General features: G+C 40.6%; 2 protein-coding genes across 2 annotated transcripts; one reads left to right on the forward strand and one right to left on the reverse strand.

Annotated features, from left to right (window-relative positions):
- The first annotated feature begins 981 nt into the window (after positions 1 to 981).
- LOC134632235 (sepiapterin reductase-like) lies at positions 982 to 5,021 on the forward strand. Its single transcript, XM_063480890.1, has 4 exons — positions 982 to 1,346; positions 2,093 to 2,383; positions 2,852 to 3,062; positions 3,356 to 5,021. Exons 1-3 carry the CDS (start codon positions 1,025 to 1,027, stop codon positions 3,040 to 3,042), a joined length of 804 nt encoding a protein of 267 aa, XP_063336960.1. The 5' UTR covers positions 982 to 1,024; the 3' UTR covers positions 3,043 to 3,062; positions 3,356 to 5,021.
- Positions 5,022 to 10,045: 5,024 nt separating this feature from the next.
- Positions 10,046 to 12,473, reverse strand: LOC134632236 (sterile alpha motif domain-containing protein 3-like). Its single transcript, XM_063480891.1, has 6 exons — positions 12,470 to 12,473; positions 12,224 to 12,311; positions 11,207 to 11,413; positions 10,773 to 10,944; positions 10,571 to 10,650; positions 10,046 to 10,466 (listed from the first exon to the last, which is right to left on the reverse strand). Coding segments are annotated over exons 1-6 (846 nt in total). The 5' UTR covers positions 12,472 to 12,473; the 3' UTR covers positions 10,046 to 10,169.
- Positions 12,474 to 16,526: the final 4,053 nt, after the last annotated feature.

Here is a 16,526-nt window from a genome sequence, read left to right on the forward strand (position 1 = left end):
ACTAAAAGGGATGTTTCCCACTGGAGCTGCTGAGTGTGGGCCTAAAGCCTGTATACAGAAGATGAACTGACCTCCCCTGACCTACTCTCCCTAACGTCCAGCAGGAAGCAACTCCTCTGAAATTTATGAGGTAATGAGCGTCCTGCTCAGCTAACCTATGACCTCAGTAAGCTGTTTCTGGACTCAGTTGCTGCTTAAAGCCTGAAAAAAACAGGAAGTTTCTTTTGAAAGCAGATCCCACCTGTGTCAGAGAGGAACAGAAAGTGCGGGTAGGATTTGGGGTGGGGCAACCTGTGACTGACAGGTTTGGTCCATAGCCGTTCATATACCTGTTTCCTGTGCTTCAACACACTGCAGCACGTCCACACACAGAGCCCGGCCACTGCTCTGTCTCTGTTTTATTTACTCAGTCACAAATACAGACTAAAAGTTAGTTTTGCAGCTGTTTACATTCATCTTGGACTGCAACTAGCCGCCATCATACTCATCATACAGACCATAGTTTGACAGGGTGTTGCACTGTGAAACTCCGTGTGTGTGTGTGTGTGTGTGTGTGTGTGTGTGTGTGTGTGTGTGTGTGTGTGTGTGTGTGTGTGTGTGTGTGTGTGTGAACCATCGGCAGCTAAAGAATTAAACAACCCCTCATCTTCTTCTTCTGTTCCTTCATTTCACCCTTTCTTGCTTGTACAGAACCAGGTCAACACAACAGAGAATTAAAACCTGGAAATGTGTAATAATAATAATTTCAATAATTGTGAAACTTTAAAAACGTGAGCTTGTGTTCAGCACTCCGTTCATATATGATCTTATGATGTTCAGCTTCGTGTCTTTCATAACTCTGACTCCGGGTCATCGTGTGTGTGTGGGGGGGGGAGGGGGGGGGGCGGGAATCACGCGCCTCACTGAATGAGCTCTTTCAAGGTGCAGACAGATGAAGCCGAGAGGTGGCGCCAGAGTGCCGCCGGACTGAAGCCATATAAGCCCAGGAGAAGAAGAATCATCATCATCAATCATCATCACCATAATGTCTTCTGCGGAGTCTGCGAGTCTGGGCCGAGCGCTGTGCATCATCACCGGGGCCTCCAGGGGCTTCGGCCGGGAAGTGGCCCGGGAGCTGTCACGGCTGGTGACGCCGGGCTCCGGACTTGTGCTGGCGGCTCGCTCCGGTGAGGACCTCCATGCTGTGCGAGCAGAGCTGGCCGCCTCAGAGGCGGGCCGAGCCGGGCTCAGGGTGGAGAGCGTAGTGGCTGACGTGGGTCGGACGGAGGGGCTGGAAGTAATTATCAGAGCCGCGAAAGACGCGCTTATCGAGCAGGTGGATCACGTGATGCTGGTCAACAACGCAGGTGAGGACGGGCTGCGTGGCGTCACGTATGTTTAGTGTGTGTTTGGCAGAAAGTCATCATTATTATTATTATTATTATTATTATTATTATTACACGGCTGTGCTGCTCAGTGATGTCTGAAGAGGAGGCACCTGTAACGCCCTCACTTCGTCCAATCAGATGCGCAGCCTGTCTCGCTGCCTGTGGTAAATTAGCTCAGTGACTTGGAAGAAAAAAAAATCAGTTTTATAAATTAAATGTTTGTTTTTGGAAGTGAAGTTCTTCTTCTGTGGTCTGCGGTTTAGATGACGTGACCGACACGTTTGTATCTGTTTGTAGTTAATATTTCATGAATGCTTTAAATGTGAGGGAATGGAATTCAAACCTCCAGTGAGGAGCCAAATTCAGGGAGGACGACTGTGTGTGTGTGTGTGTGTGTGTGTGTGTGTGTGTGTGTGTGTTACTGGGCTATGATGGGATGGGGAATAATCAGGAAGTAATGATTACTGGATGCTAAAGGGTGGAATGTTGGGGGGATTCTGTAAGTTTTTGCTTCTTCCTAATCACTTTTTTGAACATGTCGTTATTGATTTTGTTTGCTTTTTTTTTTTTTTTTTTTTTTTTTTTTTTTAAATTAAAAAAAAATCCGAAATAATCCAAATGAATTTTAATGTTTCTGCTTCCTGATGTTTTAATGCATGAACTCTTTAAACCTCTGTGACTCATGCTGGTTTCACCTCTGACCTTCATGACCTCACCCCCTCCAGCCTCTCTGGGTGACGTGTCACGCTTCGCTGTGAGTTTCAGCGACCTCGCCGAGGTGGACTCGTACCTGTCGCTGAACGTGAGCTCCGCCTGGTGCCTCACCGCCCGGGTGCTGCAGGCATTCCCGCAGCGCCCAGGTCTGAGGCGCACCGTGGTGAACATCAGCTCACTCTGCGCCATCAAGCCTTTCCCATCCTGGGCCCTCTACTGCACTGGGAAGGCTGCCCGGGACATGATGTTCCAGGTGCTGGCACTGGAGGAGCCGGACGTCCGGGTGCTCAGCTATTCACCAGGTGAGACAGGGGGTGTGGCCTGCTGAGCTGGTTCGGTTTTCCTTGTAAAGACACGAAGCTCACTGAAGGCAAAATACTTCAGATGTGAGTATGGAGGGCTGAAAGGGTCAAATTCAAATCAAACTAAGGGATGTGAGGACACAGATTACGAATGTGGGGTTAATAAAATACTTCCATGGCTTTTAGCTGAATAGTAAAAAAAAATAAAAATAAAATTAAGACTGTAAACAAAATAAAATGAATTCATTGTGAAAAAGGACAAAATTAAAATTTTAAAATAAGTTTTAAATATTTTTAAATGTGGTCTGTTTTTTTTTGTTTTTTTGAAAGCAGTTTAGTTTTGACCTCTCTGGCCTGCCATACCAGACCAAGCTGAAGAAATCTGTCATAATGATTAATTAGCCATGCTGAGCAGTAGCAGGCTTCATGCTGTCCATGACATCACTTCTTGTTTTGTGACCGCCCCAGGACCACTGGATACAGCCATGCAGGTGGAGGCTCGCTCCAGGTCAGCTGACCCCGGCATCAGGAAGTTGTTCAGTGACCAGTTCGCCGAAGGCAAGCTGCTGAGCTGTGAGGCGTCCTGCGCCAAGCTGATGAAGCTGCTTCTGGAGGACAGCTACACCTCCGGTGCTCACGTCGATGTCTACGACCTGTAGACTCAGAGCAGGTAGCACAGGTGCGTCCCGCTGCTCGGCTTCACTATAACCTGAGGTCAGGTGGAATGTCTAAGTGCGGAGGTCAGAAAGAGCTTCAGTAAAACAGTGAAAAGTTCAGGGAAGAAAATAAACAGGAAGAAGATAAAACTTCTACAAAATTAAAATGTTGGGCTGAATAAACACTGTCACGCAGCCCACGTGCTGGCTGCGTCTGTGGTTTCTGAGCAAAATGTTCATGTTTTTTGGGGGGTTTTTTTGTTGTTGTTTTTTCCTTCTTGATTTAATTATTTTTTTTTTTTTTTTTTTTTTTAAGCCCACAGTTTCCTGATGACATCACCGTACATCGGCACAGACCCTAACGTAAGCTCGGGTCGACCCACACACATTCCAGACTGTATAAAAAGATGGCAACAGCATGACCTCAGCAGAGGGCGCTGATATCTCATGCTGGTTCCCTGTGATGATCTCATCACATCTTGATTCCCGTGCTGTGTTGAAGCCGTTTTCAGGTGCCTTACTTGTTAAAGAGCTTTAGGTGGATCCGTATGGTGTTCGTGCTGCTTGGTGCATCTGACATGTAACTTTATTTGTGATGAGGTCACTTTTGTAAACTTGATACTGGTCAAGTTAGAAATAAATCTGAGAGCAGCTGTGTGGTCAGTTTGTGGGGTTTTTTTGTTTGTAATTTATGGAAGAAAACAAACAAACTCTTTATTCAGACAGCATCACACAAACAGGAAGTGATCAGATCCTGAGGTTAACAGCAGAGATGTAGCCCTGACCCCACTCACCTTCACACTCAACTACAGCAGGTGAGTGCAGGTACTTTTAACACGACCGAGGACAGGAATGGCTGCAGCTCAGGTGTTCTCCGGCGCGTTCAGCAGTCCTCCACCTCCTCGTTGTCATTACAGGACGAAAAAGATGATGAATGAGTCGTCTTGAGATGGTAGCAAAGCTGGGCTTAAGTCTGACTTTAGGGTTTTTAGCTGGGAGCACTTCCTGTCACCCGTTCACAGCTGTGACTGTACTTGGTCTTCCCAGCAGAGTTGTTCCACTTTGATCGCTATATTCTCTGCTCCAAACTAACCTTTGACCTCAGTGTGACTGCAGAGCATGACTGTCAGCTGACTGATGTCCTGTGTGCGACCCACACACAGTGTGTGCGTTGGTTGGGTCACACAGGACTCTCTGTAAAGAAACTAATAATGGAAAATTTCATTTTAAAATAAAAACAAAATAAGAATAAATAATTTAAAAATAATGAGCCATGTGGAAGACTTAGCCTGAAACGATTTATCGAGTAATTCAGTTTTACACAGAAACACTGAGAACACCACAGTGGCAGTGGTGAGGACGCTGGCACAGTTTAACGTGGAGGCAAAGTCTGTTTACACACCAAAGAGCAAAGAGGCGGAGCTCAGGCAGAGTGAAAGAAAACAGCAGCTGTTCCTGTGACCACCATTAAACCCTTTACTGAGAGACAGCTGCAGGAGTCCTTCGTCAAAGCGCCCGACCAACAAACTTTGACACAGTTTGTTTCACACAGAGACAAATCTGTTCCAGAAGTTTTATTGAAATCTGGAGATGAGCTGTGAACTTAGTCTGATACATGTTTAAATCATAGAGCCACCATATTTTAAATGGAAGCGAACAAGGGTGAGTCTAAGGGAGGGTGTGGGGTGTACTAGACCAGATTAATTTGAAGGCTTTGTAACATTTTTCAGATTGAAAGTGGAAAAAATATATAATATTGTATTGTTTTGAAAAACCTAAAAAATAAAAGCTTTTTTCACAAGACAATAAAAATTAATGTGAGCTAGTAGAACTGTGAGCTACTGACCTGAAGGATTTTAGGTTAAACACTGAATTATTCATGTCTACACCATCACAACAGAAACTTGCCTCCTATTAACATAAGAAAGCCTTCCAAGAAGAGAAAAGGTACATTTTAATGGCCTAGTTAAGGTTGGATATATATCTTATTATATATTTTGCATTTAAGTCGATGTTTAATTAAATTAAATTTTAATCTGAAACATAGATTAAAATTAAAACAATTTTTCATAGATATTGTTTACAGTTAAACTTTAAAACATTGCCATTTTTAAAATAGAAAAAAAGAGCAGTTCATTCTGGTTTTTTTTCTCCTTTTAATGTTTATTATTCCTCATTAAGAAGACAAAAGTGTTCCTTATCCAATTACTTCATTACCAAAATAATCGATAGCTGCAGACCTCCAACATCACAAAGTCTCTCTGATGCCTTCTCCGAGGGTAAACCGCTGACCAGGCGGCTGCTGAACATCTGCCCAGGTGAACATCTGGATCTCACTGACTCAGTGTGGGTTCTTCCACCTGTTCACCTTCAAACCTACAAACAGACGCAGCATAAAAACCTGATTAAACGTACTCAGCTAATGACGGCTGCTCACTGGCTTCCCCTGCTGTTCTGAGTTAGACTGTAATTCTTCTCAACACTTTTACCCCGAGCAGCAACTTTAACCAACGCGCGCGCACACATACACAGACGCGTTGGTCACGTCACAGTGGGGCTTGGGGGTTTACTGATTATTGATTATTATCTGCAGCAGCAGGACACCTCAATCATCATCAACCAGGCATGACAGTTTCTCCACTGATGGCGCCGATCACCGTCTGCAGGAACCGGCAGACGACCTTCAAACAACGTTTCCTCCAACGGCGGAGGAAACGGAGTTTGTCATCGGGACAGGGAACAGTTGATTATCCACTGAGCCGCAGAAACCTGAATGTAAACGTGACATCATCCCACCTTCCACCCACAGAATGACCTACAGGGATTAAAGGGTTGGGTACCCTGTGTGGACGTGAACTTCCAGAATACATGTGATGCAGACTTCACAACAGAAGAAGCAGAAAAAGCAATGAAATGTTTATCTTTGGATAAATCATCTGGATTGGATGGTCTCACGAGTAATTTTTTTTTTATTATCATTTTTGAAATCAACTCAAGGGTTTGTTTCTCCATCTCGTGAAGAAAATAGTGGAAACACAAACTCTTACAACTACCATGAAGCAGAGGATCATTACACTTATGCCAAAGCCTGAAAAAAAACCCAAATTAATCAATATTCTCTATCCAATTACGCTTCTAAATAACAACTATAAAATTTTACATCATGTTAGGTCATTTATGCAAATAGATTAAAAACTGGTATTACTAATATTAATTTGGAAACACAGTCTGGGTTTATTAGAGGTCGCTCTGTCCATAATAATATCAGACTTGATCTTTTAGAACATAATGATTTAATAGAAGATGAAGGATTTATTTTATTTCTTGACTTTTTTAAAGCCTTCGACACCACTGAGCACTGATTTATGATCCGTACCTCAAAAACTCTTGGATTTGGAGAAAAATTCATTAACTTTTTAAAACTAATTTATTAGGATACAGACTGTTCTGTCACCATGTAACTGTGTTCTGTTTAAATAGATTTTCCCTGAGAAAGTTGCTCTTTAGTGCCTCCTTCTGGCATGACCTGGTGTAACGTGCGCAAATCTGTCTCTGTTCTATGATGTCATCAGAAAGTGCATGCTATTGTTTGGGGAAAAGACTTCTCCTGTTCTCCTGTTCTCTGCTGTAGTGACAACTGTCTCCCTTAAGATGGTCTTTAAGGGCATTGTCAGTATGTAATTCTGTTCCATCCTTACTAATGAACAAAATCTACTTGAAGAAATGTGATTGCAGTGTTTGCTTAATAGAAATGATGGTAGAGAGAGGATTTGCTAACGCTTTTTGGCTAAACAAGTCATTTGTACTGTTATTGTGTTTGTCCTCATCTATGATTTCTAAGAGCATTTCATGTTGTTTCTCAGTTTTACCCTACTTCAACTGGCCTAAGTAAAGGGAGTGAAGTCAAACCCTCTTGTCTGCGTGGTCATTTTGAAGAGGAGTTTAGTCTGAATGTCGACTCTAGCAAGGCGTTAGAGGCAGAGGACATTACAGTAAAACGACATCCTCTCAAAGACCAGTCTCGTGAGGAACTGGACAGCAAATAGAGCTATCCTCCAAAAACAGCTCAGCTCTAAGATTCAGCTGCAAATGTTGACAAAATCCAATCGACAGCAACATGTCACAGAGAACCAGCGCATCAATGAAAACCAGATCTAATATATCTGGCTCCTCCAGGCATTCCAGGAGTTCAGCTGCAAGTAAGGCAGCCGCCGCACAAGCACGTGCAGAAGCTGAGGCAGCTAAGGCTGAAGCAGCATTTGTGGATAAGGAGAATGATCTGAAGTTGCAGCAAGCAGAACTGGAAGCTTCTATGCAGCTTCGAAAAATGCGTCTTGAAGCGTCATTCACACTCAGAAATTAAAGTACAGAAATGTACCTATAGGGGTACAATGTCTTGTCACTGGGGTGGTACCCTCTAAGGTACCGTTCTGTACCCTAAACTGTGGGTACTGATTTGTACCCTTGTAATTTGTACCTTTTACACGTCAAACCTGTACTTTAAAGGGAAAAGTTGTACCCTTAGTATAAAGTACAAAAAAGAACCCTTAAAAGAAGTACAAAAATGTCTTTCTAAAGGTTCAGTATCTACACACAGATTTCCTATATTTTTCCTCTCAAGATTTGAAAAATTGAAGATACAAAGTCAAAAATACTTGTCACATTTATTACCTTCTTAAATACATTGCTTAACTGTTACATACAAACTGTTATCAACAGAGTATGTGTCATAAGCTGCAACATCAATTTCCTGTCCAGGTTTTAGCAACGTCCATTCACTATCAACTCTAACACTGTATGAATGAAAATGGTTGTCATATAACAGAGGAATGAGAATTTTTCCACAAAAGACCCACATTGTGTCAATATTAAATATGTACTTAATTTGCCAGAACAGAGGAATCTTCTCTGAATGCAGTACATCAATGACAAACACATCTCTTACACAGTATTTGACACTGTTCACAATTACTTCTGACACACGCTGGAAAGCTTTCTTAGCACTATCAACTTCAGAAAAGCCACAATAGACTGTCAGTGCTTGTTGCAGTTCCAGTGGTAATGACAAAAATGGTGTAGTCACACTTTTTCCAAAAACATTTTCAAATTCACCAAGTAAACTTTTGTTAGAAAACTCCCAGCACTGTCTGAACTGATGTCTGTTGCTCAAAGTTGTAGCAATGTTCATAAAATTTCTACAATTGCGGGACAACGTTTTGAAATACTGGTGCTTACTTTCAAATCTCATACACCATAACAAACGTAGAGGGCCGAACATTTCAATCAGTCTTGCATAGTGGATTAAATAATGACACTTTGGTGTAATTACATCCCCAAATACACTTTTTAGTTTTGTGAGAAACTCATGGACAAGCAACTTCAACAATAAAATATTCTCTTTTCGCACTTTTTTAGCCATTACAATCTCTGTTATTTCACGACATAGAAGAAAAACATGCCAATATTTACAATTAGGTGGCACACGGTCTGCCATCAGAAATGGCAGCAATCTGAACAGGCACCACTTTTGAGATGCTGATCCAACAATACCAACACTCTGAAGTCTCTCTGATAACTGTACTGGTTTGTTTGTTTTGTCATTCTGACCAATGGGCATTTTTTGCAATTCTTCATTGATCTCTCTAATTGTAATATGCTTCTCAGTGTGGGCTTTACAAATCACTAGTTTCATAACTAGAGGAACTACACCTTCCAACAGATCATGCATTACATCAGGTGGTAAAGCTTGCGTAACACTGAAATAACTCAGTCTGTCAAAAGGACATGAACTATTTACACCATATATTGTTTTATCATCCGGAAATTCTTGGATTCGTGCAAGATGATACTGGTGAACCTCTGATGTTCTTAAAACAAAGCTTTCTTCCTCAAAGGATTGTTTCATATCTTCATAAGAAGCCATGCAATACCGACAAATTCTACCAGTGTTAAATGACATAGAAAAACCACCAATCATGTGAGCTGATAAATTATCACAAGATAAAGTTGCAAGAGCAGCATGAATAGTGTGTTCAGTTTTATCAATGGTAAAAGTAAAGCCATCAGTGGAAAGTTTTTCCAAATCATCAAGCAAAGGTTTAAGGATAACATGCCAACCACACCGCTTAACGAAAGAATAGCGTACCAATAACGCTAGATGAATGTGTCTCTGCTGAGAAGTGTACCTTTTGTCCAAATTGCCTACAGTGTAATAAAATGCACTAAGTTTGTGTTTGGATCGTTTAGATCCTAGGGGATTAAGTACTTCAAATTCATCCTCATAAAAATGGAGTCGCAGTGCATTTGGGTTATCCTTGAAGAATTAATAATGTCTGAAGATTTCTCCATCAGAGTAATCTGTTAGAAATTCATCAGTTTCCGAATTGCCACTTGAAAAAATGTGATCTTGTATGTCTTCATGAGAAAGATAATTTTTTAGCACCTTATCAACAGGCACATATGAATACGAGCCAACTGTATGACCCACAGAGTCTCTTAATTTGCAATGAACAGGCTCTGTCATGTTGAGCTTTGATTTGCAATGTTCTTTGACCAAATAAGGAGATCGAATAGCTGTTGAAGCCTTCTCAAAAAATTCATTTGAATGCAGGACATTTTTAAGCTCTGGACACAAAGACACGTCAAGACCCATTTTCTCTAAATGATATGCTATAAAAGCATCGTAGTTCTCCTTGAAAAAACACATCAGAAAATTTACGTCTTCCACAATTTCTTCCTGAACAGAGACTGGTAAAGAATTTTTCTCTCTGCACTTAAGAATGAACTTGAAAAGATTGTCTCTGAAATTTATCAAAAATTCATCCCAGGATGGAGGGGTTTCAATATTTTCAGTTATGTCATTTGCAAATTCATTTGGGTGTGGACTGACTACCCCTGCTCATTTTCATCTAAGTCTTTATGGGGACACAACACCTGTTCTCTGTGTTTCCTATACACATGTCGTCTGAAAGATTCATATTTTTTGAAGGAAGAACAGCAGTCACTGAGTCCACAAGTTATATCAAAATTGGCATCATGGGAATGAATAAGTCCTATGTGCTGAATAAGCTTTGTCAAACTAAAGGTTCTTCTGCCACATTTGGAGCACTGATATGGCTGAGGCATGGTGGTCAATACAGAAGATTTATTTGTCTGGTGACTGTGATTGGCAGAGGCCGGTCCTCACCCTCATCTATTTTCACAATGTACTTTTGGAGAAAAATCAGGGTGTTCTTCAGATGTTTTGGGTAAGCAAGGTTGAAGACAAAATACAAGCAGAAAGAAGAGATGATTCCTTCAAAAATACACGAGGTTCTGCACACTTCACTGCCATCCAACTTCACAATGTTTGGAGCGCTTCTGGAGAACACTGGTTTCCAGTCTTCATGAAGTAGCTGAACAGTTGGATAGGGGGTTTTAGGATGAACCTTTGAAGTCAAAAGAGAAGGTAGAGGAAAGCAATATCTTAGTCTCTTCACAAAAGATACATTTGTTTTCCTTTTATATAGACTAAATATTTTAATACACACACCTCTCCAAGTATGACAAAGAGATCCAGTTTCTCCTTGAAGACGTATGGCAGGAATAAAAGTGCAGCCCTTGTGTCAAGATCTGCCAAAAAAACAAAAAAAAAAACCACAAGATCACCCATGCATTTTATCTGGCATTTCCAGTTACCTATAAAAATTATATAAAATGGAAGCCTTGAAGTTAAAAAAAAAAAAAGCAAATACCTGGTAGGTCATCAGTGAGAGCCTCCTCTCTTGCATCAAGGTAGAGCTGGTAGAGTGGGGTTTTCCCTCGTGTAAGGTCAATCACCTTTGCTGCAACACATGAGAGCCCTTCACGAAATCGCTGGCTTACATTACCCGTTGTTGGTTGGATCCACCCGAGTTCGTTGCACAGCTACAAGTAAAAAATTCATTTTCAGTACAAAATAACAGTGTATGAAAATGAAATAATCTAAAGTTGATATTAATTATGTATGGTGCTGCATAATAATTTTTTATAGAATTTAACAACAATACTGTAAGAAGTTACATGAACATACAAAAAAAGGAAAGAGGGACAGATGAAGAAAGCAAGGTCAAGGGCAAATAAAATTTACTACTATAAACATGTTAAATGTGACAGCTATTTCCAAGTTCAATTCAGCTTTCTGACTTACACCAGTAGGCATCCCTAAGAAGGGGTACTTCTTCAACACATCCTCCACAGGCATACCATCTGCAATTTCTTTTTGCCGCCAAGCAAACGTTTGCTGCATACGGTTATGAACCACCATGGTATCTGGTTGCATCTTCTGATATTGGCACTGTAAGACCTTTAAGTGGGCGTCTATGGATAATAAATCCTCTCCTTGGACGCATGGTCCCTTGAAAGAAAGCACGAGTGAGAAGAGAAAGTCAAAACAGATTAGAAACCCAACATAAGACTAAATATACAATTAGAGCTGACACGATCTGTGCATCACAAAGAACTCGTATCGGTTAAAGTTAACCGATACCATGAACCAATATTTAAAATATGGAAACTCTGAAATAATTTCACATAAAATCTTAATTGTTAACTTGAAATTTTAGTTTTGGAGTCATATTTAAAATGTTTTGGTTTTTTTTAATCTAGTTCACCCTCTTTTAGCGCCTTCCAATTAATAATTTTTTGTGAGGCAGAAGTATTAGCACTGGTACTTTGTATTAGCAAGTGCTCTAATCCAAGTATTGGTATTGTTTCGGTTTGAAAAAAGGGGTACAGTTGCATCCCTAATCCTTAGTTTTAGATGTAATAACAGATGCAAGAACATTTTATAGCTCAAGATGTCCCTCACACCAACCTGACAAACATTTCTCTGACTTGTTCGTTGACATTTATTAGGCTGCCCTCTCCTGGTAGAACCAAACTTCTCCTTACAACGCCTCACTGCCTCACTGTCGACTAGTGGTGCCCGCTCTGATTTGAATTTACGTCTCAAAGACATATGCCATGTGTGCTTGTTGAACAGAAACATAAGTTACTGTAAAAACAATCTACACAAAATACACCCAACAAAGAATCAGTAAACATACTTCATACAAACCTACTGAGAGGCTACAGATTGTCTTACTAACAAAACAAGATCGAAAAAAGCTTCACTTTTACTTTGTAATCTTGAAGGAACCTTATGCAAATTTTAAATTTAACTTACATAACCATTTCCCTCACAATCCTTGAGGAAAGGATACTTCATTACCAGCGTCTTCACAGCTTGCACATATTCAGAATTTGTGGGATACCTGTAATATCAGAAGAAACATAAGTGTTAGAGCAACTGCTGACAAACAAACTTTATCAAGTGTCAGTTATTGTTTCTTAGTAATGTAGCGTTTATTTTCAATATGACAGATTCAGCTTTTTCTAAAGCAACAAGCTAACATTACCCTGATTAACTTACATAGTATACTGTGCCACAGCTTCATATAGAACTCTGATTATTGTGTGTCTGTCCCTTGGATTTTTATGGCACAGTTCTTTGTTGTCCAGTTTTAGTTGCAGATTTTTGGGAAATCTTGGAATTTCAAAAGAGGCTGGCAGTCTCAAAGTATTTTCATTGCTGTGAAAACAGTTAAGTGTTTGTTTTTATTGCATGAATTGAAGTATAAAACACTACAGTAACAATACATATGGTAGAAACAATGATCATATTAACTAAATCCTAAAAGTGCATAACGGCCAACATGTATGCTTCAGACATACTAACTTCATTATAAATAAGAAAATACCTTATTGAAGTTGATGAAGTAGATGGTTGCCAGTCTTCTGGAGAGACAGTCTGTAGAGTCAGCGTCACTGAAGATTCCTTCATCCTTGACACAAATTGGTTGAATTTAACCTGCTTTTTGAAGGATCCTTGGAAAAGGTATGCAACCATAGTCTCAGTAAGACCGCAGTCAACTGTGTCACCATCAACCTCATTGTCTGCAAGATAAATGGTAGTACAAACTCTAAATTCCATGTAAGGATATTTATCACCACATTTTTACATGGGTAAAAACCGTATATCACACACATTAAAACCTTTTGTACAACTTCTTTCAGTTCAAAGAAATATTCATTAAAAAAAATCAGTAAATTAAATAAAATAAACCAAATTTTTAGAGTGAATCCTCTCGATATGCAAAGTTTTCATTTTTAAATTTAGATGTTTGTTTGGGACTACTGGACACAGGAGAGCAGAGTCTGAGCATGCTTTTGTGCCCTTTCAAGTTTGGAAGAAAAAAAAGACTAGAATGCTGTAATTTGTTAATATTCACTACTAAGGTGACTCCTTTCTCCAGATGACAGTGTGAACGGCACAAATCCGATATTTTCAAATCCGATCTGGGTCACTTTCGTATGTGGTACTGAATCCGATACATATCCGATATTTTAGAAAGCGACTGCTGTGTGAACGGTCATGTCGCATTAAATCCGTCTTTTACGTCACTGACACAAGACAGACGCCAATTATCAGCACCGGAGAAGCGCCAGAGAAGACATCGCGAACGCTTCCTGGCCGTCCAGTGTAGATGTCAGTGAAACTGTTGGGAAGACAACGTTGGAGAAACGTGAACATTTTATTTGTACTGTATAATCTGCAGATTCTGACAGAAATCTGCAACTATCCTTTGAAGCACCACTCCTCTCTAAAACAGCAATAAGGATAATTATTAGGTTATCTACATTATTATGTAAATAACAAAATAACTTAAAGCAAAAACTGAGAAACGTAAAGTCCGAAGTCTTTATATTAAGGGCCATCAGTCAAACAATATTGTTTGCTCTGGGTCTAAACAGAGCACGTTGTGTGTGACATCTTCTTTTGCGCATGCGGGTCGCTTTGAGCATTCACACTAGAGCGCGTTTGCTGTCGCATTTTATTTGTAGTGTGAACAAGCAGACATAAAAATCGGATTTGATCAAAAAATCGGAATTGAGCATTAACACCTGCAGTGTGAACGTAGCCTTATAGCGATAACACCCGCAGGACCGTATTACAAGCTCAGATTACATGCTGAAAAAGTTCCCACATTGCTTAGAACGCGACTATCAAACCCCAGCTGCGATACCCTTGTTATATTTTAAACAAGTGCGGCGTCAAGATATTTCCTTTAAACGTTATATTCAGCCGCCCATGTGTGTTGATGGCCTTGGAATGGATGTAAAAACGTGATTTTATTAAACCATTAATACACTAACGGTAAACTGCATTCAGCTACCAGGGAATCAAATTTTGCGCCGTTCCGCTGCGCAGGGGTTACCGAACCCATAGACTGTGGCCGAACCACATATATAAGTTCAAACTTATACAAATACTATGTGTACACATTTTTCATTTTTCAGAACTGTGACCTCAACTTTACACATGAAACGTTTGTAAAAACGTTTGTAAAAAGACATAATTTGAGCTAAGAGAGTGCCGAAACTAGCTAAATTGCTAATATACGTTAAGCTAGGCTAAACCAATAATTACTAATTACGCTACATTTTTCTTTAAATAAAACTTACCTCTGAAATGCTGAGCTTCAGCTTCGGTGACATCTAAGCCCCACTCTTGTATTTTTGTTAAGAGTTCCTCGGTTGAAAGTGAACAGAGCACACCAGGACTTGCAAGTTCGTAATCCATCTCCGTCCGTTGATAAAACAAAATGGCACCTGCTGCATTTACAGAAAGTTCTAGAATCCACCAGCTATTCGTTGAGTTTCTTCTTCTACTTTTTGTTTGATGTTGTGAGGATGGGCTCAACTCGCACTCCGAGTTCAATAAGGGTGCTTTTTTGCAATTCATCCAAATAGTTATACTTTAAAAAAAACACTCTCTTAAAAAAAATGTTTAAATGCATTTTTACTTTTTTTCTTTCAAATAAATTAATTGTTCTTAAAGCAGCTTAAAAATAAGGGGGGTTCAGGGAATACAAAAACAACAACAGCAATGAAAATAATAAAAAATAAAATAAAAACACTAAAATATATGCTTAAATCAATACAGTTGCAAATACATTACTGTCAAAAAGAATTAAAAAAAACCTCTAATCAAAAAGAGCTTAATCAACCTGTACTTTATCTTTTGAAAGAATGGGTACAAATAAGTACTTTTCACAATTAAGGAACATGTATGTACCTTTCAGACGCTAAAAAGGTACAGATAGTTACCCCGAGGTCCAATATTTGTCCTTAGACTGTATTAATGTCATTTTTGTACCTTGGGGCACAGTAATGTACCCCTTCCGTACCCCTATTTCTGACTGTGTTGGATAAAGTACGCATGGAAAAAAAGGCTGCAGCTGCAGAAGCAAAGGCAGAAGTTTTGGAGGCTGCAGTGATTCAAGATAATAGCGAGGGTCTTAGTGAAATAGATGTTCCTGCTGATGACCCAGTAACACGCACAAGGGAATATGTGAAGGGTGCCACACATGGCAGCCAAACCACGCCCATTCTAGAAACCTCCAATGATAACACGGAGATGAAACTCCCTCAGCATTCACCGACCATAGACTCCTACCCCAAGATCTTTACGCCAGGATCTGATGTACATTTTCGACCAAGCCTCAAGCCAGTTGCGGCACCACACATCCAAACACAAACCACACCCATAGTAGCAAATCTAAAGGATCATTTCCCAGGCAAAGCTGAGCAAAGCGAGACCTACACCCCTAAACAAGAACCAACGGTCAATTATGCACGACAGCCTCTGGACAGTGGCTACACCGGCACCGCCTATATCACAACCCCAGACAACTTCAGCCACCCACAGGAGACCACATACCAAGAAAGGGGCCCACTGTACACTCCACTAGGAATGGAGCAGAACATGTCAGACCTTGTTAGATTCATGGCTCGACGCGAACTGGTGTCTACAGGGCTCATTCACTTCAACGACCGTCCCGAATGCTATAGAGCCTGGAAAGCATCGTTTATGAATACCATCAGGGGCCTCAACCTCTCACCAAGTGAACAGCTTGACCTCCTTGTGATATGGCTAGGTAAGGACTTAGCTGAACATGCTAGACGAATACGATCTGTGTATGCGAACCAACCAGCAAATGGACTGAGAGCTATGTGGGATAGGCTCAATGAATGCTATGGTGCACCAGAGGTCATCGAGGGTGCTTTTTTGAAAAGATTAGACAACTTTCCCAAGATTCCAAACAGAGACGGTCACAAGCTAAGAGAGCTGGGAGACTTGCTGTCGGAAATACAGGCTGCCAAAGAAGACGGTGACCTGCCTGGGCTTAGTTTTCTGGATACTCCTCGTGGTGTTACTCCTGTGGTGCAGAAGCTGCCATTCTATCTCCAAGAAAAATGGCTTTCTCTAGGCTTTAAGTACAAAGAAGATCATGGGGCTCTCTACCCCCCATTCAGCTTCTTTGTGGACTTTGTGTGTCGGGAAGCACGGATGCGCAATGACCCTGGTCTCATGCAGACAGCATTCAGCAGCGAGTTATCAGGCACTAAGCAAACGTCTAAAGCCG

This window comes from Pelmatolapia mariae, linkage group LG7 (genome assembly GCF_036321145.2).
Source record: "Pelmatolapia mariae isolate MD_Pm_ZW linkage group LG7, Pm_UMD_F_2, whole genome shotgun sequence".
NCBI lineage: Eukaryota > Metazoa > Chordata > Actinopteri > Cichliformes > Cichlidae > Pelmatolapia > Pelmatolapia mariae.